At 38.1% G+C, this 24,446-nt stretch overlaps 1 protein-coding gene across 1 annotated transcript in view; it reads right to left on the reverse strand.

Moving 5' to 3' along the window:
• TENM3 (teneurin transmembrane protein 3) overlaps positions 1-24,446 on the reverse strand; it is a 340,888-nt gene that overhangs the window by 316,338 nt on the left and 104 nt on the right. Inside the window, exon 2 of the mRNA XM_075028086.1 lies at positions 7,019-7,321. Within this exon, the coding sequence (XP_074884187.1) occupies positions 7,019-7,250 (232 nt within the window). The 5' untranslated portion in view covers positions 7,251-7,321. The remainder of the gene's footprint in view (positions 1-7,018; positions 7,322-24,446) is intronic.

The following is a 24,446-nucleotide window of genomic DNA, read 5'->3' on the forward strand; positions in this document are numbered from 1 at the left end:
CCTTGGCTCTGCCATTTCCTCTTTCAGCTTTAATAAGCTCAGTAATGCTGAGTACTGGCTCTCAAGCCAGTAAGTTGTGACATCTTACAAACTAATGTCAGAAAGTATCAAGGAACTTTCTGAGGAATTATTCCTATTTTACATCTCTGCTTTGCCTTCTGCATTTATTTGCCAGTGATGGAATAAGCAATCACTCACAGCTTGGCCTATAGCCCTGACTCTCAGCCCTAAGCACTAAATCAACAGATAGGACAGAGGGGACTCTTCAGCCTCGTTCATTCCTCTCCTCACCCCATCTCTAACCACACATTTTACTAGCTTTATTCTCTCTATAGATGTTAACACGCTGAAGTCATCTTTCATAACCATGCATATGATCCATTTATCTCCCCAGTTCTCATTTTAGTTTTTATTATGAACAGGAACAGCACATACATCTCAGTATATGAGCTACAGAAAGATGTGAGAGCAATTACAGACCCTCTACAGTATCTTCCTTTCCATGAGGCTGAAAGTCCTTGTGAAGGCCTCTTGCTCACCTTATAAATCCTTAATTGTTATGATCAAGAACTTAATTCTCTTATTTTGCAAAGAGAATAGTCCAAGACAAGGTTTTTACTCTGTGGACCAAGGCTGTGTAGAAATGCCTGATCAAGCAGTCTACTGCCAATAACCAAGGATGATTTTTCCCTGGAGAATCACAATTGCCCTTTGTCTCCAGATCTGTAGCTCATCTACAGACCATGACCCACAAGGGGCCAATTTCAACTAGATGAATACCTTAGAGCAAGTGCGCATATCACTGAACGTGAGCTCAATATACTCCTAATCAAATAAAAGTGAAATATTTTTCTTAGTACCACTCTGTAGCTAATAGAATAACTTTAAAAGTCAACAGATCCTTATCACCTGGAACCTGAAAACCAATTAACTTCTTATTGTTGCTTTAAGAAGTAAGTAGTATAGCAATGAAAGATGATAATATTACTTAGCACTTGCAGCGCTTTTCATCTTCAAAGCATTTTGCAAACATAAACTAATTAATCTTCCCAACACGCCTGTGAGGTGGGTAAGTGTTATTATTCCTGTATTACAGAGGGGAAAAAAAAAGCACCTCTGGCAGAAGGTTATGTGCTTAGCTCAAGGCCACAAAATTATTCAGAAGATACTGGCACTGTATGCTGCTTGCAGGAGTTACCCACTCAAATTGGGCAGATACTGCAGGTGGCCGTGTTTTAGCATAACAAAAAAGCATCTGCCACGATGACAATCAGGACACATCTTGCACTGCAGCCAGGAACATAAAACACTAATTCTAGTATCTGCCTCAGATTTAGAGAGACAGCGCTTGCCATGTCACTGAATGGTGATTAATTTGCTCATCAGGAGATCACAAAGTCACTTATTATTTCATACCTTCTTGTAAATAATCTGCAAAGCAGGCTGATTCAGTTCTATTGAGAATCACTTGCCTACTCAATAGTCAAAATCAGCTCATCTGTAAGGCATAGGTAGTGAAAGGTCAAAAATGGTCTTATATATCTATCCTTCCACTGCTTCAGACAGGTAAGTTTAAAGTACTCAAGCTTTAGGTTTAAAAACATGACCATTTAAATCCTTTAATCCTACAGCTGACATTCACGGTGACTAAAAAGATTAAACATTTTGCTATCCAAATAACTCATTTTAAACAGCTGGTATTTAAAAGCAATAGACTTCAGAGTCATATTATGTTAGGATAGAAGTTGCAACTAATGTTTCAGGTTTGTGAAGTCTTAAAAATATATCCCTGACAGTATTTACTATCTTAAATAATAAAATAAAATTGTCAAAGCATACACATCACTGTTTCAGGTCCCTCTCACTGGATGGTGAGATTTTTCTAGCACCTAAATCTAATTGTCACGGGAGTGGCAGCTGAACAATAGCTATGATACATCCACACACTGTAACATACTATACACTGCTTCGCTTTTCAGCAAGCTGGTATCAGTGATCCAGCATACTATGAAATAAAGAAGTTATTTTTCTTTGCTTGTTTGGTAAGTTCAGCCCCTCTTTTTTGCAGCTCCATGATGTTATTAGGGTTCTTAATCTACTTTAGGCATTTAAGTATTCCAGAAGAGTAAAGGTACAAAACCACGCATACAAGTACTTTCTCCTGCAAAACTGAAAGGGGTAGCATGAAAATAAATTGTTGTTGAGGCTTGGCTGACAATGAATTGTTCTGATTGATAAACACGGTGAACTCATTCTCACTGCCAGCTAGAAGGGCCAAATAACTTTACCTGCAGGCTAAACCATAGTTGACTCAAGCTTTCAAAAAGAAAAAATGTAACAAAGCCTGTACTGCCTCATCTGGTCTTTTATTAGCAAAAGGTGTCCTGCAGCTCAGCTTTTCAATTCACACAGTTCACAAACAGTGCCGTGATGATTTTGTATGAAAACATGAACATGCACAAATCTGCGGTGCATCCTGCCACCTGTGCTCGTGGGTCAGCCTCCTGCTCCTGTGCAAAAACTCACTGACGTGATACATGGATCACTCTATAGAATCACTATACTGTCCTGCAACAACAAAATTCTTTGAAATGGAACAATGACTACTTAAGAGGTATTTCGTATTCCTCTCTTCCCTTTAACATGTATCTGATGGTAAATAAAGTACAGTTTTTGCCTGCCTGTATTTTTCTTACTAACTAAAATAAAAAGTTTTTCAGTTCTTCTGAGTCCAGGTTGGTTCACGATCTCCTTCAAATTATTTTAATATGGTTATATTATTACTTCCAATTATTTTTTCGAAATGTAATTTAAAAACTACTACTTAGTTTCTATATTTCTACAATCCTTCCTTCCCACTCCATGGTCACATCACACTTTCAGATATTTCTGCACAGCAGACTTCTATGTACTTTGTATCACTTCACAGAGCAGTTTAATTTTGTAAACACATGGATTTCTCTCTGTACAAGAGAAATTCAGCTCTACAGAGTCAGCTTTAATCCTGAATTCAGCAAGATACTTGGGCATATTCCAAAATACAAGCATTTAGGTTGCTGAATTCAATTAGAGAAGTTGTACATTTAAATCAGGCTGCTCATTATAGTTAGATACCTCAAAGCATAAGAACATAGGTGTCGTCTTCCTCCCTTACACATAAATAGCAAACAATTTTATTGTAACACCTTGGAAAGTAAATAGTCTTTCATGGTGCTTCATCCACTGTCAAGGATGAGATTAGGTATCTTCTCAAACATGCAATATAAAATTGAGTATATAGCTTAAAAATACTTTTAAAGAAAAAAGCTCATGGTCTTCACTTACATGGCTGGCTGCTAAGTTTAATTATTCACAGGCTTACCAATTTTTTTTTTAATCTTATGTGGGGATTAACAACAAAGTGAAAATAAATAACTATATTAGAAGTTCTAAAAATGGTAGGCCAAATAATCCTCATCTAAAAAGTTTAAAAACAAAACCAGTTTTGCACCAGATGAAGGGGCTTGAGAAGAACGGAAGGAGACTACAGTAGGTTGTATCCTTGTTGATGTTAATGGAAAGCATGTTGCCTAGATGAAGTTACAATTTCCTAAACAAGCATACCTGCTCTTCCAGTCTTCTCAAATGGGTTTCAAAATTAACAAAATAATCCCAGTTACATAATGATTTCATGTTCAAATATTTTACTATATGTTTTAAGTGCTGGTTTTAGAATTACAATGACAAATATATGCATTTTAGGCTCTTATTTCCATTTATGCAATTAACCTTAAGCAACAGAAATTCAACAGATGAGGAAAAAGATTCTGTGACTGGAACTGACAAATCAGAGAACCTCTTCTCCACCAGCAAAGATCTCCTGGGATAAAGTTACCACTGAACAGGGCACACCTATCTCCTACGGCAGTATCCCTTTCTGAATTCCTCGCATGGGATTTTGGGAAGCAGGAAGCACAAAGATGCACACTGAGACAAGTCAGGAAGAAGAGGTAGAAAAGTTTCGATTCATTAGCAGAAAGCTTTGAAGGGCTTTACCACAAAATATCAGCCATAAAAAACACACTGACATTTTAAAATTGTGCCACATTTCAGAGACTTGAGAAACTCAGGTAACTGCTCCAGCAGCTTTCCAGCAGACACTGGAAATTTGATATTGTTATTTTACACAGTCTTGGCAAAAAAGTGAAACACTGGTCATGATTAATTTTAAAAATTAATTTCCAATTAAAGGTATTTATTGAAGCTTTTTTGCTTATAGATTTATTTCCTGTTGATTTAGCAGGTTAGAATGTAATTAGACTGTCAACAAAGCCACATATCTGCACTCTATTTCTAGATGGAGTGGAAAAAAAATAATTACAGGGAAGCGTGTTTTATATATTATTTAAAAACGTTTGGAATGACCTTGAACACGTTTTCCACAAAATGCTTCCAATGCCAGAAGCAGTAAATTCTCTCAGTCAAAGATGAATCAAAGGAACACACTATCTAAGACTGCAAAACAAGCCCTTTATAACCTGACCCTATCAAACCTGCTGGTAGTCCCCAAAGGTGCTAAAACAGCACACATTAGAGGAAGCCAATAAGCCATACAAAAAGAATTGAAAGGACAATGAGGAAAATCAAATGGGCACAGATGACAGTGCTGAGACCACTGAAAGCTGAAGATGACACTACACATCCCAGACTGCCATTTTAGGCCTATAGATGTGTAATTTATTGCATATTGGGCAATAAGCATTAGCTAAATATTATGTGCTTTTCTGAAGAAAATGAAGAGGAAAAAACCCCAAGCCCCAGTGCACCATCATATGTGACATGCCAGACCACTTAACTTCTTCCATTTTGTTATTGCTGCTTAAAAAGAACAGTACTCTATTTGGGGTAATAGTTTATGAATTCGTTAAATAAATGGTGCCTATTTTGGTATAATTTTGTCACTAGTACTAAGAAAGTGTCTATAGTGCAGGTCTTAGAAAACTTCCTCTTGATTTTACCTCACTAAAGTAATGACATCAAGGTGACTGACAACTTCAAAACTAGAAAGTAGTGATGACCTGAAGTTTCAACACATCACAGAAACCAAAAATACACAGCAGAAAGCAGACAGACTACAGTAGCAGCAAGCCTCAGTTACACAAGCCTAAGAGAAATATTTTATTTCCCTTGCAAACATTTGTAGGCAAAAAAGTCAACACCATCTGCCCAGCTCTAATTCTAATGTAAAGTTATTCTACTTGCAACAAAGAAAAACCACCAATGGGGAAAATATTTTTAAACATTTCTAAAATTAAAACTAAAGACTTCTCACAAGGAGGAAGTTTCTTTTTCTACCCCTAAATCTATTCTTGTTTCCTCATAAAAGAGAAGATAGCTTTATACAGAAGACTGAGGCATAGGTTCACACAGCTCTTGGCCTAGCTTTATCCTTTTAGATAGCTGGGCTGCAGTACTCCACACATTTCATAACTTTTTTTTTCCTCCTTATTTTAAGTGATTTAGTTGTGGAAATGTACAAATGCCAATTCCAGAGACTACAGTTTTGAATCCAAAAGTGATGCATAAGTGCTTAACCCTAACTGAAGCCAAGTACAATCTCCCAGAATCACTGAGGTCCAAAGAGACCTCTCGAGATCATCTAGCCTAAACCCTCTGCTCAAGAACAGTCAGCTACAGCAAGTTGCCCAGCACCACATTCAGTCAGGTTTTGAGCATCAACATGGATATTTGGAGCTTTCATGTCTCTCCATTCCTGGACTCAGAAATTCAACAGTGAGCTCTAACAACCTGTTAGCACTAGTCAGATATTATAGATATCCACTAAAAAAATCCCCCAACAAACCCAAATGCATTAACTGTAAACTAATTTACTTTACTCATTGTACAGTGCTCTGTTACTGTCCTTGTGAGCTAAAAGATAAAGACCCTGAGCGAATGCATTATTCGTATGCTCATCCACACATACTATGTTTCCCCAAATCTGTTTGTAGAGCTTGGCCTTCTTGGAACAGGTGTGTTTATTTTTATTCATTTTGAAGCTATTTACATTTTAGGTATATGTCCTGGTTTCAGCTGGGATAGAGTTAATTGTATTCCTACTAGCTGGTACAGTGCTATGTTTTGAGTTCAGTATGCGAAGAATGTTGATAACACTGATGTTTTCAGTTGTTGCTAAGTAATGTTTAGACTAAAGTCAAGGATTTTTCAGCTTCTCATGCCCAGCCAGCGAGAAAACTGGACGGGCACAAGAAGTTGGCACAGGACACAGCCAGAGCAGCTGACCCAAACTGGCCAAAGGTGTATTCCATACCATGGGACATCACATCTAGTGTATAAACTGGGGGGAGTGGGGGTGGGGGGAATCGCCGCTGGGGGACTAGCTGGGTGTCAATTGGCAGGTGGTGAGGAATTGCACTGCACATCATTTGTACATTCCAATCCTTTCATTATTGCTGTTGTCATTTTATTAGTGTTATAATTATCATTATTAGTTTCTTCTTTTCTGTCCTATTAAACCGTTCTTATCTCATCTCAACCCACGAGTTTTACTTCTCTTCCCGATTTTCTCCCCCATCCCACTGGGGGGGGGGGCGGGGAGTGAGTGAGCAGCTGCATGGTGCTTAGCTGCTGGCTGGGGTTAAACCATGACAGTATATTAGAGTGGCAAACTTTTGGGCAATCTGTTAATGAGTTGAATTTATGCTGGGGGCCTAGTTTTTAGACTGTAAGGCCTGAATACTTCACACTTGAGTCTGCAATATTGTCACTGACTCATTGCCCAACATGGGCCATTTACTTAACTTTCCCATGCATCATATATTATTTATTTCAAAGATAGTACACCATGCTTTCCAATCTTTGTAAAACATCTAGGGAGATACAAGTGAAGTGTATTATGTGTGTAGAGTATTACTAAAACTGATGAAACTGCTATAACAACATACTCTTCCCGCAGCAAGAATGCCTTGTTACTTGGTATTAATGAATTATACACCCTGAATTAAAACATCTTGCCTACCTTGTCTGGTGTACTCATCTGCTTCTCTGTGGACCAAGTCTTTTACCCGGTTTCCATACAGCAGCCTAGAGGAGTCATGATCAAAAGCTTTCAAGGTTTCACTGGAGCTGTAAGACTTCTGCGTAGGCACTCTGCACTCCTCATTTTCTGCGGAAGAATTTGTATAGCGCCGTTCCTTGTCCCGTCTGCTCTTTGTCAGGGAGCAATAAGGCCTACGTTCCTTCACATCCATACTTCATTCCTTCTCTGTGTACATCAGTCCAGCTTATTTGGAAGTCTTCTCTACATTCAGCTTACATTCACCTGTAACAAAATTAGAAAGACAACCGCTGATGTGTTACAATGTTCTCTAATTGCTGTGATTGCTTCCTAACTGTCTGGAAGAGAAAGGAAGATTTGATCAACAATGGGTGAGATGCACTTCTCTAACATTTGCAAGACTTCGCAGAGTTTCATGCACGAGCTACTCTGATCAAAAAAATTAGCAAAGAAATTCTTGTGAGTGACAACACAATACTTCTCATTGTTATACAACAGATTAGAAGATCAAAAGCAGACTGAGAACTGGGAGGAAAAAACATAGCTTTTCAGCTTTAAGAACATGTTACTCAACTAAAGTCTATCTGTAGGTAAGTTGTTTTCTCTTTTTCTGAGAGGGATGTATGCTTTAATGGCAAGTCTGACTTCCTTCTGCTTGTCAGAAACTTCTGGTTTTAATATCTCTTTTTATATACAGACTTCTACAACTTTTTATTGTCATTTCTATTCTAAGAAAATTGTTCCCATCGAGAACACATACACATAATTTCACAGCAAGCTACAAAAACATTATAGATGATATGCAGGAAGACTTCTCCAAGGCAGTATATTCTATACAACTTGTGCTAGAAAGCAAATAACTATTTGATATGTAAATAACAGTCAGAAATAGTTTTCCCTTCCCTCAAGTTTTTAAGGACTATTACAGTAAGAATCTTAGTTCTACTACTATTTATTTTTCTTTACTGTTCATTCCACTTAGTTTTCAAAACAAGGCTTCTCAGTTTCATCTCTTGGGTCCTGCACACTTAACCAAAATAACTACATTTCTGACAGAGTAAGAAATAGTTTGGAAAATTTGCTTTTGTTCTTTAAAGTTCTAAATAAAATAAAGAATATAATTTGTATCTTTAGCAGCTGAGAAAATATCTAAATAAGGAACAGTTTGGATGATTTTAATACTTTGCAACTGCATCTGTTAACTGAGGCCTTGGTATTTCTTGTTTAACACCTTATATATTAGGGTTCTCTCCTTTATCTCAAGGAGAGCTTTCTCCTGGGTGCTCCCCTCAATTTAAAGTACTTAAATACCACAACTGATTATTTTATGAAGTACTATCAGTCAAGTCCTTTGTGACGCAGAACTAAAATGACAGTTTACAGCATATATCACAAAGCAACAGCCAACTCCATTTGCACTCTGTTCAGCAAAACCAAGATTGTTTTAGAACTCTTCACCTATTTCATTTTAAACATTTAATCTCAAACTAATTAGTTGTCAGTCCTGAAAAGATTTTTAGAGAGTATTTAATTTACTACAGAATCGTAATTCAAGTTTGCGAATGGCAGCTGGTCTTCTGTCATTCTGTTTTGAAATTCTCCGAAAAGCTTTTGCACACCTTGACCTGTGTGAATCTCAATTTATACTAAAAGACAAAGCTACAAAGCCTTCCATTTAAGCAAACTCTCTTCTATATTTATTATATTTTCAAATGCTAATTGATTAAGAAGAAATTCAATTATTTGTACATGATCAAAAACCTCTAAGTTTTATAACAGGATAGTTTATTAAATTTATGACTGTTTAGATGTTTGCATGCCCATGTAGCACATCTTTTTAATTTATATGAAATGCTCAGACTTCAAAATATTTGACTAATGAATGCAAGTTCTTTCCATGTAAAAACAATATTCTAGACATTTTATAAACTTTGTGTTTTATTAACACTGCACTCAATCATGATTTTAAAAATCATTGTTAGCAGATACACACAGGTATTCTTTTACAGTGTAAAGACTTCATGTGGAAGCATATCTCCCCTTTCATCTAAGTGTTTCATGACTTTAAAGGGCCACTAATTCCTAACATCTCTAAACTGTACCATGGGAAAACTGACATACACATCAAAGATGGAATAATTTTGATTTTTTTTCCAAGTTTCCAAGCTCTTTTATAATGTATAAAAAGAGAAAAAAAACAAACAAAAAAACCACCCACAAAAAACCCAAACTCTTCTTTGCACAATACTTTGTTACTATACCAACCTACAATCCTCAAAGATTTAATCTGTGCTGTAGCATGAAGAAGTACTGATCTGCTTCCCACAGAAGTCGATGAATTCAATAAAACTTCAAAAGGCAGTTTTCTGGGTTATCTATTGCCTCTCCATGCTAACAATGAAAAGGTTAAAAAAATACAAGCTGTTTAATAGCACCACATTATGGACACACTTTAACAGTGATTACACTGCCACAATAATGAAGACTAGTGGATTTTTTTGTGGGCATTTTGGGGGAAAAAAAAAAATTCCTGTAAGATTTAAGAACCTGATCTTTTTGAATCTGGCATTATACAATACACCTGTCTACCTTCAGTAACCTTTAACTTTAAAAATTAATAGTATCTCTCAGCAAGTTTTAGGAAACACTTAACATCCTCAGGCTCATGCCTCTGAAATTATTTCATAAGTGAATTAATGCACATATCTGAAAGAAGGAGACAGAATAAAAGCTATCTTAAAGATCTGTCTACAAATAAATGTTCTCTACCATGATCAGAACACAAACAGAAAGAGAGAACAAAAACATATTTGCAGAATGCAGAAATAGATAGCAGTGTTAATGTTTAACTAGTAAGCCAGCAATGACAAGTCAAACAAAGGAAGACTTGCAGATGGCTTTACAAGATCAGAACCACAAGTCTTACTACTGCAGTGGGATGTTTTACAGTCTCAAGATTGTGCAGGACTGACTTGTCCCATCAAGAATTCCCCCCCACCTTTTTAAAAAACCCAAACAAACAAACTCTTAACTTTAGAGAAATATTTTCAATTATTGAGAAAAACATTTTAAGAAAAAAACCTGAACTGTCAGTTATTGCATCTGCTCAGCTCCTTTCTTACAAAGACCACTGTAGTAGCTCCTTTTGTATAAAGATCACTGTAGTTAAAGTATTAACAAGTTTTCCCACTCAAATCTTCAGATTTAAATGAACCACTGTTGCACAAATTTGAAGATATTTCATTTTTTCTTCTCCTCTGTCTCCTATAACGTAAAAGTTGCATCCCAGGGGGATTTACCCAAATGCACTGACTAGCTTTCTTTTACTATGCCTTAGAAGAAGCTTAGATGAAATAGTGGTAATGAGTACAATACTCAAGGGAACACAGCAACTAATTTGATGCATGAACAGTTTTTTTGACAAATCAGATAAATTTAATTTTATTTGGTTTAAAATTTTCATTTTGTGACATGTTACAAAAACACTTGCCTTCATCTGCAAGTAATTTTTGCCCATATGTCAATATTTATGGTCCATCGAATAGCTTCGCTCCAATTAAATGAAAGAATTTTCACAGAGCAATATTTACAAAGCTATTGAACTACTAACTCGCCCACTCACAAAAGAATATCAAAACAGCCATACTAAATACTGTTACATGTTATATTACAACACTAACGTGAAATGGCCTGCATATACTGAAGAAAATAGAAAAAAATTTCGCTGGTGCATGACACCACTTCAAGTTTCTGTCTACTGCTTTTCTAAATATAAAAACTGAGGATGCTCATCTGTGTCACTGAGCATTGGGATCTCCTGTGACCTCTTCAGTGATCTGTCGAATGTTATAGGCTCGTATCTGGATTAAACAGGAGAGCGTACGCTAATCACCAGACTGACATGTCAGCTCTTATATAGTCATGCCATCCCATTTGTGTACATAGCTTAGCTGTCTGCAGCCTCAGTCAAACTGCACTTTCCCAGTGCCACGCCAAAGTTTAAAAACAGTTCAAAACCGTAAAGAGGAGATGCCCATTTTTAAACTAATACTTACATATTTCTTTTAACTTAATTTAGAAGGGAAGCAGCAGACCAGGGAAGTATTTCTCACACATGACCAGGTCACGGGACCACAGAGCTCATTTGCTTATGTGCCAGGCTACTTTGAAGAGCTCTGACATCATTAACACATTTAGCACAATATTTAATTACCAAGTCAGATAAGGTACGTACAAATAATAATTAAAACAAGTGAATTATCAAAATTCTTTCTTTTACTCTAAGTGTTGTAGAGAGCTGTCGTGTTTTAACCCCAGCCAGGAACTAAGTACCACGCGGCCATTTGCTCACACCTCCCCAGTGGTATGGGGAGGTGAAGCAGAAAAAAGTAAACATCATGGGTTGAGATAACAACAGTTTAATAACTACAATAAAATATAATATAGTAATAACAAAAATAATATTAAAATACAATAATAATAATTGTAATGAAAAGGAATATAACAAAAAGAGAGAGAAATAAAACCCAAAACCAGACAAGTGATGCCCAATACAATTGCTCACCATCCCCAGCACAGCCTTTCAGCAGTTCCTCTTAGTCACCTATTACAATGTGAAATAAAGTCACTGTAGTGAAAAGGAAAAAAAACCAGTTACTTACCTTTTTTACAATAAAGAAGCCTCAACACTAAAGCCCTACACTGCAATATAGGAGAAGTACAACAGACATAAAATGTAGTATATATTTTAATTGCCAAGATGTAAATGAGGCTTTAGGGTCATGCTACAGAGTGTTATCTAAAACACCCAGCTACAAGTTTAGCATGCTTGCAGGCCTTTTAAACTGTTATGGAAAATTATTGCATTTAATTCAGCAGCTTCAACTCCCAGTTCCCCAAAGGGTTATTACAGTTTGGCAACAGGATGGCAATACTGCCTAACGTACACAGTGCTCCCTGCCCATCTCTCACTTGGAGAACCTTCTTCCAGCATTAAACCTGGTTCAGTGAACAACAAGGTAACTGATTAAGAAGTCTGAATATACCTCAATATTTTATGCCCTTTTTTATCTAAAAAGCTACATAGGCACAAAGTAGTAAAAAGGTAAGAAACAAAAGATGTTTGTTACCAAACTGAAGAGATAATTGTATAGGAAAAGATTATGTCACTGCTTGGGTCGATTTATAGATCTACTATAGTGTGTATTATATTCCCTTTCAATGTGTATATCCATTTTAGACATCTCAAAACATACAAAGCAAGAATGGAACTAGTTCTGAGAATAACAAGAGTCATTATTTTAATATATACAGTGATGGATAGAAAACGTTTTGAAAGTGAGAGGATAAAACTTGTAGATTTCTTTGTTACAGAAGAACAGTAACAGAGTACAAAATACTGTTATAAGGAATGCCAAACAAGGATTTTATGGGCTGCCAGTCAAGACGGTGCCTATTCTCAGCATTGACAACAGTTGCTGAAACTAACATTGAAGTAGTGCTGCTGAAAAGATACATTACCGCAAGTGTCATTATTTTAATTTAATCATAATTCCCTTTTAATCTGTAATTGTTTACTAACGTAAATATTATATCAGCCACAATTTGCACTAGGTATAGTACTTGCATGCCTCTTCATAGCAGAAGAACAAAGCAAATTCAGCTGACAGACATAACAAGTAGATTAAAAAGCCTAACTGCAATATGCAGAAATTAAGAAAATCTCCTGTCCACAAAAAATACTCACAATTCACACAACTAATCACCCATAAAACCTATTACAAACAAATACTAAGAAAAACTCAAAAGGCATAAAAGAGTGATGAAATTTCCACTTCAATGGCTGATAAAGTGAGATATGTCAGAAATCAACTGAGCTGGAAAAATGACACTTTGAAGAGGTGCTTAGGATGATCTGTAGCCATGGTGTGCCATTAGTCAAACTGATGACTCTTAATACATGGACATTTCAGGTCATCATATCTAGAAACTCACTTCTTAATATTAAAACTCTGTCTTCCAGCACAGAAACTAGAGAGGATGCATCTGAAGTCAGCATTCTTAAGAAGGAGTGGGAAACAGATGGTCTGTCAGACAGACAGTTCACAAACTAAAATTTTAAAAAAGCCTCCTTAAGCCACTAACTAACCCTATGTTTCAGAATTAAATTACAAATGAAAAAGAAGGGGGGGGAGGGGGAGAAGAAAGAAGAAAAAGGAAGACCAGTAAAAAATATTGTGTATGCTTCAAGCATTTTTCTGCATCCGTCAGGGGAACAGAACACTCATATCTACCATCACCACAGGATGTAATGTTAATAAAAGGGTACTTTACATAGTCTATCTAAAAATCTCGACTTCATTAGAGTCAGAATAAACAACAAATAAACGTACTCCATGTTCATTATAAAAGTTTCTTGCAGTAAAAGTCAGGAAAATTAGCAAGATAAAGAGTTCTGTGGGGTCCTGGTTAGTCACAGAGGTTGATGTTTGTGCAACGATTTCGCTGCCATTACTTAAAATTGAAACTGGGGGCGGGAAGAAAAAAAAAACCACAAAGAAAAAAACAACCAGGGAAAACATCTCATGCCTTCCTTCATATGGGCAGAAAGAGATGATGCACCCTGTGACAATGGGAGCGGAGGGAGTACTTCTCTGGATGACATTTTCCTGTGAGGGTACAAAGACCATACAGCAGCATTTGAGATGGAGCTACAGCTATTTCTGCTTGCTGGAAGCCCTCCACACAGCAAGGCTGCAAACCTCCAGAAGAGAAAACTGAAAATAGCCATAAGTTGGCTATGCATGCATACAGCCTGGGGCTGTGCTGGCTATTAAGTTGCCAAGCAGGCCCTGCAGGAAAAACGTAACTTGCAAGGAAGGAGGGCTAAGACACTGGCTAAACTACTTTGTGAACATGAACAGCCTCTTCAGAGGAACTCAGTACAGGGTTACACTGACAATTTCTGTTTCTCCTTGGGAGGAACGGTTTGCAGGAACTGTCATGATCTCTGATCTTGAGAGGAAGTGTCTGCCTCTAATTTGGGGGATTTGAATAAGATGTGTTTTATCTTGAAGGGCTGAGAGCGCTAAGTGAGAAAGAGAACACGAAGACCGAAAGAGTGAAATAATGTGGTGTGCTCCTGTAGAAAGAATGAGGGTAAGAATATGTGATGAAAAGATGGAGAGACAAAGGAAGTTAACAGAGCAGAAATGCTGTGGTATAAAGAAAAAATGAACACCAAAATGAGCTCTGGACAGAAAGCGGAGGGAGACAGAATCATTAGCACTCAGTATGGCAACACTGGGGAGGAGAAGTGACACAGCAAGCCTAGAAAGAGAGAAGAGTTTAAAGAGGAAAAAATGAGCACAGGAAGAGAACAAAGAAAACTTCAGAAGGGAGAAACTTTGTACTTCATTTACTTCACAGCAAAGTAATAAACTCTGAGAGAGTCAGCACTGGGTAATTCATTATTCAGCAGCAACTATAAAGGCCTAAATACTTTCCTCCACTCCTTTAAACTCAAAATCCATTCTTTATGCCATCATCTCCTCCCCCCCCCATGTCTTACGCGATTCCCCTTCCTCCGTGTTCTTACTCAACCTATCTCAATGGTCTCCTGATTTACGTGAGTATAATTCCTTCTTGAATGGTATCTCCCAAGTTTACTTTTGCACCTGTTCAGAGCTCTTCTGCATAGTCCACTTTTGTTCTGGAACAAAGCCACAGAAATCTAGGGATTTTTAAAACTAAAACAAGTGGGATGCAGAACCTGACACAGGAACAACATGTAACAAGCCATGAGCATCAGCAAAGGTGCAACAGTCCCTGAGTCCCCAAGCAGAGACCACAGCACAATGGTTTCTGCATTTCTGTTTGGAGAACAAAGCTATCAGCATGTCAGCTTCACCATCTAAACAGGCTGTCGATCATTCAACTCCCCCTTCAACAGCTCAGAGTTAATTTCAAACAATTTGACAGTAGTGAGGTTTCAAAAATAATATATCTCTCAAATCACTATAAGGGAAATGAAGTATATTACATGTGACATGCAAGAGCTGGGCATACAGTCACAAGGCTGAGCTGAAAATATCATTGTGAGGGTGTCTGGAAATGAAAGGAGGACCTGAGGAAACTGCAATGAGGATGTCATTGAGGACACACAGGAGAGGGAAGAAAGAATAGAGAAGGGTAGGTGCTAAAGCTGTTGCTGTGGCTGCATGACATGGGATGCACATGCACCATCAGCCTTGGTTTCCATGTACAGCTTCTCACAGTGAAAGCTGAAATTCCACATGAACAGGAGACATTCACAAGATTTTTCTTTTCACAATGATCTGACGGGTAACCAGATTTTTGAGTCCCAATCACATTATAATTAGGATACTGTTGCAGCCTGGAAACGTGGAGAATTATTTCGTGACTCACCTCAAGAGAGAGTGACTAGCAAGGTGGAAGGCATGCTGCCAATTTTTTTTATGCTCAAGAACTCTGTTTTGTTCAAATTTATCCCCCTGCTCCCTCAACTTCCTTTCTCAAAACAGCAACAAATCAAAAACACACAGACATAAACAAGAAGTCCCAAACATGATGAAAAATCCCCACAGAAAGTCGACGAATACGGTATACTTATACTGTCACAACATTCATTTACTACTCCTAAAACAGCAACATGAAAATTTATTAACTAATGCCTACGTAACATGTAGTAAAGCACAGTTTAACTTGATTAAGTTTACATTAGCAATCCCTACTACTGTATTTAACTATCCCATCTATTCAGACTGTATCAGCTGTCATGTCTTCCTCTATACTCCCCAGGTTCCTGCTTCCCTCTTTGTACAAGCTGTGTCCTCTTGTCACAACCTCTAATTGTCTCTTCTTCAGCACTATCCAACATCAGCAGACAGTAAAGGCTGGAGGTTGTTTGCCCTGCTGGATCACTTCCTTTCTGTAATCCCTGTTCTAACCCTCTTTCAAACCAACCCTTTCATAGCATCAGATTTTTAGCCTTATCTTAAAGGTCATACAAAAACTTTTTGTCCTGTAATCACCCCATTCCACTCTTACATCCCAGGTTTTGCCTCCAATTTCAACAGAACTAAGACTTTGATTAAGGCAAACAAAAGAATAATGCATTTTAAAATAATTTCTTTGGCTAACTATGTGAGACACAGGATTTCCCACAGTAGTTAGCAATTTTGTTCAAAGGACCATGTTTCTCTCCGAAAGCATCCACACAGCCTACTCTGGCATGGCCCTACCCAACCACCAATGAAGATCCTCTCTGGTAACAGCATGTAAAGAACAAACAATTAACCTTTGGTAATGCAAGGCCTCCTTCAGGAAGCTGGGGAAGTAGGACAAAGAACTACCTCCTGCTGACCTTCTCTTCCACTGGTGTGTGTTACCTGTAGGTAAGACACCCAGCTGTGCTTCCACATGCTGCCAAATTTCTATGATAGGGATGCAGCAGAGCTGCTGCTGGCAGAGCCCAATGACAGCACCTGGTCCACTGTGCTCACATCTCTGAGAGAAGCCAGTCTCAACTTGTGAAAAATGCTTCATTGCCAGAAGATCCCAATTTTGCAAAAGCAGCACAAGCTTCTACAGTAAGTGTTGAGCAGCTTCACATTATGCTTTTGGAGGGGAGGGAAGTTGCTTCTTTAAATCCTTGAAATTGCCACTTAAGATAATACTCAGATTTTCTTAATACATTCATTGATTAAAAATCCTTCTAACTAAAGTAACAGTTCACTTCAACAGATCCAAAGATGACCTTTAAAGGATGGGCCATTTCTATCCTTTAAAAAAGTCTCTTAATAAAATAAATGGAAAGTTGGACTCAAAATACATGGACAATTAATTGTAACTGAATAATGAAAATATTTAACAATTATCAATGAAACCCTTTTTGATCTGAGTTTGCAGAGAAGCTCTGCAGTTCAGCTACACCAGAACTAAACCACATGTAACTGTATTTCTTACCAAGTAAGTTTAGCAAGCACAGGTGCAAGACTGAAAGTCAGGAACGCTACAGGCTTCCACCCATTTACAGGACACGGGAAACACAAGCAGAACAAGGAAGAGAATCTTTCCCACAGTGACAGTCAAGATGCCTCAGAAAAGTTCATATGGATTACCTGGGTGGATAAGCAGGTAGTTAATTTCCATCCTGTTTCAAATACTTCCAATTCCATTTTAATACGAAACAGAGTGGAACTATTACTAATTCATTATTTGCAGGGCTTTATACCTAATATGAAACTATTTGTGATTTTCTTACTCTATAGTTAAGGACACAAATGTCGTTCCAGTATAGGCTCTTCCAAGCATTAACTTTTTCCTGAATTGTCTTGATACTTGAGATTTTTTGTGGGAACAAAAAGAGGGCATGAGAAGACAGGATCTGGGGGGTTTCTTGATCTACGCAGTGGAGTAGAGAGAGACGCTCAAGTCCATCCTAAAGCGAAGGACCCTATAGCATAGTAGGAAGTCCGAGAAGTTCCTTCAGCTGCATTAGCTATGTTCAGAAGCATTTAAACTTTTAAGAAAATTCTTTCTCTCCTGCTCCTGAGGGGTGGGCCAGGACTGAAGAAACACAGGCATCAGAAAAGGGAGAAAATGCCCAGCACCTGTACCTGAACTTGGTGGGATCAAAATCTTGTCTCTATTTGCACAGCTGAGGAACATGCTTAAAAATGCACAGTACTGAGAGAGTACTGAAGAGTTTTGCCAGCATAACTGAATTTACTAGAAGTCTGAATATGACTAGAAGTCATAGCTTAAGCTAGCAAAATTTATTGTGCAGATGCAGCGATGCTGACAGAAGAGTGCACTTTTAAAACCACTGATGTAGATAAGCCCTGAGACTGGAGCCAGTCTGATGAATATCATAGGCTCTTAACGCATCCAGGTGAAAGGATGAGGACACCCAGCAGGGTGAATGAAGGGGTTCACACCACTTGGCTATCATCTCTGGACATACTCATTTTTGGGGGGGGGGGGGGGGAGGGCATCTCATTCAGCTGAGAACAATGAATGGGCTACTCCACACCTCCAATTCATACAGACTGCCTTGCTGTGCTGCATGGAACTGTTGGGCAAGATTAGTGATACAATTTGTGTGTGTGCAAGTTAATTGGGGTTTCCAAGAAGCAGGTGTCAGAAAGAAAAAGATTTAACATAGGATATATGCCAGTACTTAGGGAGCTTATCTTCCATATGGGGGAAGAGGAGAGATAAGGGAAATCTTAGTATTCCTTTACATCAGTTAGGATCTCCATATAACTGAATTTAAGTATATCAAAGAATTCTCACACACAGACAGCAAATAGTGCAAGCAAAACAAAAAACCCCAAGCAAACCTACAATCACCAAGCACAACTGTAATAGAGAAAGACAGACTTGCACACAGTTTGAAGTACAGTGATGGAGGCTAGAGTAAAGCAGGTAAAAGAGAGATTGGAAAGGTGAGGAGACATTTTATAGCTCTGTGGCCTGACTAGGCACATAACCATCAGACCTTAACTGATGTGCAGATATTGCTTCCCTAATGCTTAAAAAGCTGAATTGAACATTACAAAGATAGTGAAATGTGTACGTGTGCATATAAATATATATCCATATAAAAACAAATGTTATATATATATGCATATATATAAAAAGCACCTATGAAGGACTTGCTGTGGGGAAAGTGTTATTAGAAGTCACCTTCTTTTGAATCTGAAGTAACAAAAACCACTATGTAGCTAACCTAAGTCAAGCCAGCTTGGGAAATTTACATCACCAGTCTGACTCCCTTACCCCTTCAGCAATCGTGTATTCCAAAACACTTTAATACTGATAATTTGCCTCTTCACAATAATGAGGTCTTTATGGTAAAAGTGACCAAACCAAGATAACCAGGGAGTACTGGAGGAAGGGGCAAGGCAGGAATGTTCTTGTAACTATGTAAGTTCAGTTTTTAAAAAGTCTCTCTTCCCCCTACCCTGAAAAAACCCAGGGGAATCTCCCCCATCCAAATAAACATGGGTGGAAATCTTTAAATTTAGGTGACAAAGCAATTAGTCAAATGTGCAAAATGCCATTGCGGAGATAAATTCTATGCTGGTTTTGGACTTCAAAGCTAGAAAAACATAAAACTAATTACCTCCAAATTCCTTTTATGTATTTACTCAATTAAAATGAAATTTGTTATGGAAACAAAACCAGCATCACTAATAATAGTGAAATATTCCTAACTATGTATTGCTCTGTATTGTCTTACCTGTTATCCCCACAGGGCTACGTTCCTGTGTACCTGAAGGAGAAAACAGTAGCTTTTGGCACAGGTGCCAGATTTAGCAGGAGCTACTGCCTCATAGAGAAGTTCTGCCTATCAGCAAGTCAAAAACATTGCTGTGAAGCTGCATCTTCCACCTCCTATTTAAGCATTTAGTTACTGTTCACAACAACATGGCATCAACAACAAAACACTACTGGCTGGTACGTGACTAATTAAAGGGCACTGACTGTCCAGTAGAATTGTTAGAGATTGTGTCACAGTGATTCAGTAACAGCTACAATATAAGGAACTAATGAAGTAGTATCTTACCTCACCAGGATGTCAGTCCTGAAAGCTTAAGCATACCAGTTCAGTGTGCGCCACACTTGTGATAGGACACAATACAGTTTTCTTAGAAAGCAATCTGTCAGTCTCTGTTTCTGAATGCCTTATCCATAAAATCATGAAGCAGGTTGGCTTCATCAAATGAGATGTAATTCAGATTCACAAAGTACTGTTTGCCAGAATCCTGGTGATAAAATTCTAGAGTCTGGGTTTTCACGCAACAACAGAAAAAAAAGACTTGGGAGTCTTTTGAGGAAGTCTATGTCTCTTTATTGACTGAAGAGGAAGCCAACAAGATTTGGCAGATGCCTACAAGAAATTCGGTTTAAAACTTATTAAAAAAATATAAAATCAAACAGAACAGCTTTTCTTATGTTTTTAAAAAAGCAAGATGAAGGGCAATAGCAACTGTAATAGTGTTCACTTCTCTCCCCTTTGCAGATGGCCTCATTCAAACACTCATGCCAGAGGAGCAAACCTGTGCTCCAGTGCTTCTCAGCTGAAGAGGCCCGAACGCACATGGGATCATCCCACACGTCTCCTGCTGAAGCTGGGCTTTTGTGTGGCACACGGGAGAGTCACGAAGCCAGAAGAGCAACAAGGAGGAGTTTGATAGGGTTTGGAGAAAATAGGCAGCACATCATTAGCATATTGCTTGTACCTACTTTGTTTCATCATTTAAAAAAAAGATCTTTTTAGCCAGGTTTAAATATGAACTTTCTGACCTGCAGCTCTTCAGTCAGTCTGGTTTGAGTGCATTTGGTAGTGCTGACCAACACTGTTCCCTCAGACAGGAAATATGAGCCAGATGCTCATGATTTCAGAAGGCTTTAATCTAACTGTATTTCTATATGCAAGGTAGCCCAATAAATACGATTCTTGCCAATGCTAGTGAAAGGCCAGAGGCTTGGCACCGACCTGGCAGTGCAGGATCTCAGGAGCTCTCTGGGGTTGTCTTGACCCCAGCTGGTTTTAACAGTTGCCAGGTGGTCGAGCAATTATTGCCTGGCCTGTCCCTGAAACGAGCAGGGGGAAAGTCTGATGCCCCACAGTAGTCACTGGGTAACAGAGAGAGAAGCCTTTCATGTCAGCTGAGGCCAGGGGAGGCTTTCGGGTGACTTTCAAAACCTGAGCTGGGAATTGATAAGAATAAAGCAGGCTGCAATAAAACATAAAACCAGCCCCAAGTGGACCAAGGTCAAGGAGGAAGCCAGCCCCAGCACGAACACCACGCTCCCTGCAGTGGAGGGCAGGGAACGCTGGTGACTTCGTGGAAACACCCACACACAGCCGCCATTTTGTTTCCACCCTCACAACCCAGAGGAACACTGGAAGGGTGAGCATAACACCAAAAAAAGGGCAGGCACTTGGAAGTTTTGTTTAACAATTTTAAATGTATTATTAAAGAGGCTTTTCTACATTACTATGGGCTATTAGACTGTTAAAACGTTAACTGGACTACTAGGAAATTCTTAGTTCTTTATCTATGGCATATGCCCTTTTATCTTAAGAAGATTCAGAGTGTATCAATAAAGCACATCTTCCCATCCACAAGGAATAGTTTCAAAAGCAAATAGAGAACTGTAAAAGCTTTGGATGATTTAAAAAAAACATGGGTTCCTGAGAGCTGTAGATGATTAGCTCTCCTGCCACTTTCCATTTTTTTTCCTTACTCTCTCCATATGCAAAACCTTTGTCTTTAGTAACATGTAGTAGAGAGTAATGATAGTAATGGATGCTGCCACACAAGTTCTCATTTGGGCAATAGTGTCCTACGACAAACACTCATCAATCAGATGCTAATGACATGCATGCTAAATCATTGCATAATTATTACACACTGCATCCAAGTGCTCACTTCCAAATTCATAACAAGCATCAACAGCTTTAAGAATAAAAAAAGGAGAAGAAACTTTAGAGAATATAGTATTAAATTTGACCTACTGAAATGAAAGAATTTTAAACATTGTATCATTAAAAGCTAACTACTTCAAGGAAACTATAAACAGTCTGTATTTTAAGTATGCAAAACTCTACATGACATCAAGAAAAGCCCTACCTTCCATCACATAGTTATAACCAAAACAATCTTGCTGCCTATCTTTGTTTGAAGTACATTTTACTACGATGGGAATTGGTTTATTTGTTTAGATAGATAGGTAATTTATGTATCTAGTAATTGTACTGTGGTTAAAAGATATGCTTTATTACTAACACTGTAATTGACTCACGGAGGTTACTTCCTGAAACAACAAACCCTTTTCACGGAGCTGCTTTGTTCCATTACTGCATAAGACCTGTGATAATATTAACCTGTATTGCAACAGAGATCCTTACAAATGTAAGAAGAAAATATTCTCTTTCTTGATCCTTTGGAAGAAACTGCCCTCACTCCCACAGACCTTAAATATCCAAATTCCCAGAGACAGTTTTGTGAAATGAATCCTTTGACGAGCTTCAGAATCAGGCATTTTAACAAAAAAACCCAACCCCTGTGTCTACACTCTGCTGCTACCACTGTTGCTAACAATTATAAGCTTTCAGTACTGTGAATAATTCAGAAACTCATCTGTTCCTTTCAGTGTAAAGAAAATGTTGAGAGAAAAAAGGTCACTTTTTTCCCCCTTTCCAACCACTGACTTTTCCATCCCAGCACTGGTCCGATCGCATGATACACCTAGCGTTTGACATGCATCCCCTGACAGCTTCTTAGCAGCAGTTAGTCTGTTTAGCTTAGAGTACAAAAATAACAGGAGCACAAAGGAATGACAAGTTTCAGTGGCTACACACACAGTACCAGCACTCATGTTTGCTGTAGCTATTTCAGATACTTGATGTACAGTAGGCCTATGTTTAATTATAAAATAGACAGATGTCAGCATACGTATTGTAACCAGGCAATCTGGTACTGATGCTCCGAAACAGTGGTGCTTGAAAAACATTTATTAAAAATAAATATGAGCAGTATAATCACCTGTTTTCCAAAGACTAACATTTGAGAATACTCCCCTTCAGGCCTTTTTGAAAAGACTGTAAATTCACTGCCACTTCCTCTTTAATCTTGTGATTAACAAGTACAGTGGAAGGCTGTCAATATATACACACACAACATGCAGTTTTATTTTAAAATGGCATTTGTCAGAGCATGACAGAGTTATGCAATATAGCATTTAAGGGATTAATTACTGTTTACTTGAATTACTTTTTTTGTTAAAACAAGAAAGCTTATTTTAAATACACACACAAAGGATCTGTACTATAACAAATGCTTCATTTTCCAAATAAAGATGACTGGTTAGAACTTTTTTAACTTGAAATTTTATTGAACTCTAACACGTACCCAATTGAAGGCTACTGCACTGAACGACAAGTTTGTGTCTAACAATGAAGAAAGCTAAAGTATTCTTTGACAGTAAAAAAATCTGCCAGTTAATACAGCAGAGCATAGCATCTAACTATTTTCACCCATCTATTTCATTCTTTTCTTCCTCTGGCTGAAATCAACTTGATGGTCAAGGAAGATGACCACCTAAGTGAGAATGAAAGATTACAATGCTTCCCCTCTCAAGTTGTGCCAGTGGAGGTTTAGAATGGACATTAGGAAAAATTTCTTCACAGAAAGGGTTGTCAAGCACTGGAACAGTGGAGTCACCATCCCTGGAGGTATTTAAAAGACATGTAGACATGGTGCTTAGGGACATGGTTTAGTGGTGGACTTGGCAGTGTTAGGTTTATGGTTGGACTCCATGATCTTAAAGGTCTTTTCTAACCTAAATGATTCTATGATTCTATAGGTTGTGTGGCTAAGGAGAGCCTGCAGCTGCCTTTCATGGACTGCAGCTCGTATTATTCCCATCTGTAAGTGCAGTAGATGCTATGTTAATTGCTAGGAGAGTAGACTAACAGTCGCTTATCTGAAGTGTTCCCAGTGTTCCCCTCTGTGTCGAATATACAGGCAGCACACTTGCCAGAGGTTTAAAAAAAAAAATAAAAATCCCTTTCTTAAGCTTGTAAAAATTGCTCTATCATTTAGAATATATAGAGTATATGTAAATTCTACCACAAAAACAGTTGCTTGAATTGCTCCCTTTACCAGACACCTAAGAATATCTTGTTACCCTGGAGTTGTGCAAAGGAGCCTACACGTTTATTAGAATCTTTTAGTACCTGCCATAGTCTAGACCTACACATGGTATCAATGCCTAAATGAACACTAAAGTCTTAGAAGCCAGCCTGCCTCTTCAGGACAAAATACCTCCCCAAAGGCTGTGACAGAGTAGGACAGCCAGCATACAGGAGGCATATCTAGAAATTAAGCCTGTAACTTCAGCAATTTACTGCAGCTATTTAGCTTTTATAAACAAGAGACAAAAAAGGACAAGGTAAGCTCAATGTAGACTACCTTCAACAGATCAACAGGCACAGTAGCTCTCATTTAGACCAAGATTTTTAACTAAGAAACTGAAGTAATTAACTCCTTTATCCCAATGTTTTGTCTCAAGCCAGTAACAACCAATAACACCGTGCTCTGTACAATTTTTGGTGATTTTCCTTGTTGGAAAGAGAGTCAAAGCTTGGGATTCTCCCACATCTACTGGTATAGTGTGGAAGGAAACCAAGGAGCAGAGCAGAAGAGGCATTTCATTCAATCCAATGAATTTAAAAAAATTTCTTCCAGCAGGTGTTACTGTCCAGCTCAGAGCCCTGTCCTTCTGGGCTGCTGTGGTGAACACCAATAACCAGTGCTCACAAACATGAATTTTTTTGCTGGACTTGCTT

This window comes from Buteo buteo, chromosome 1, assembly GCF_964188355.1.
Source record: "Buteo buteo chromosome 1, bButBut1.hap1.1, whole genome shotgun sequence".
Taxonomy (NCBI): domain Eukaryota; kingdom Metazoa; phylum Chordata; class Aves; order Accipitriformes; family Accipitridae; genus Buteo; species Buteo buteo.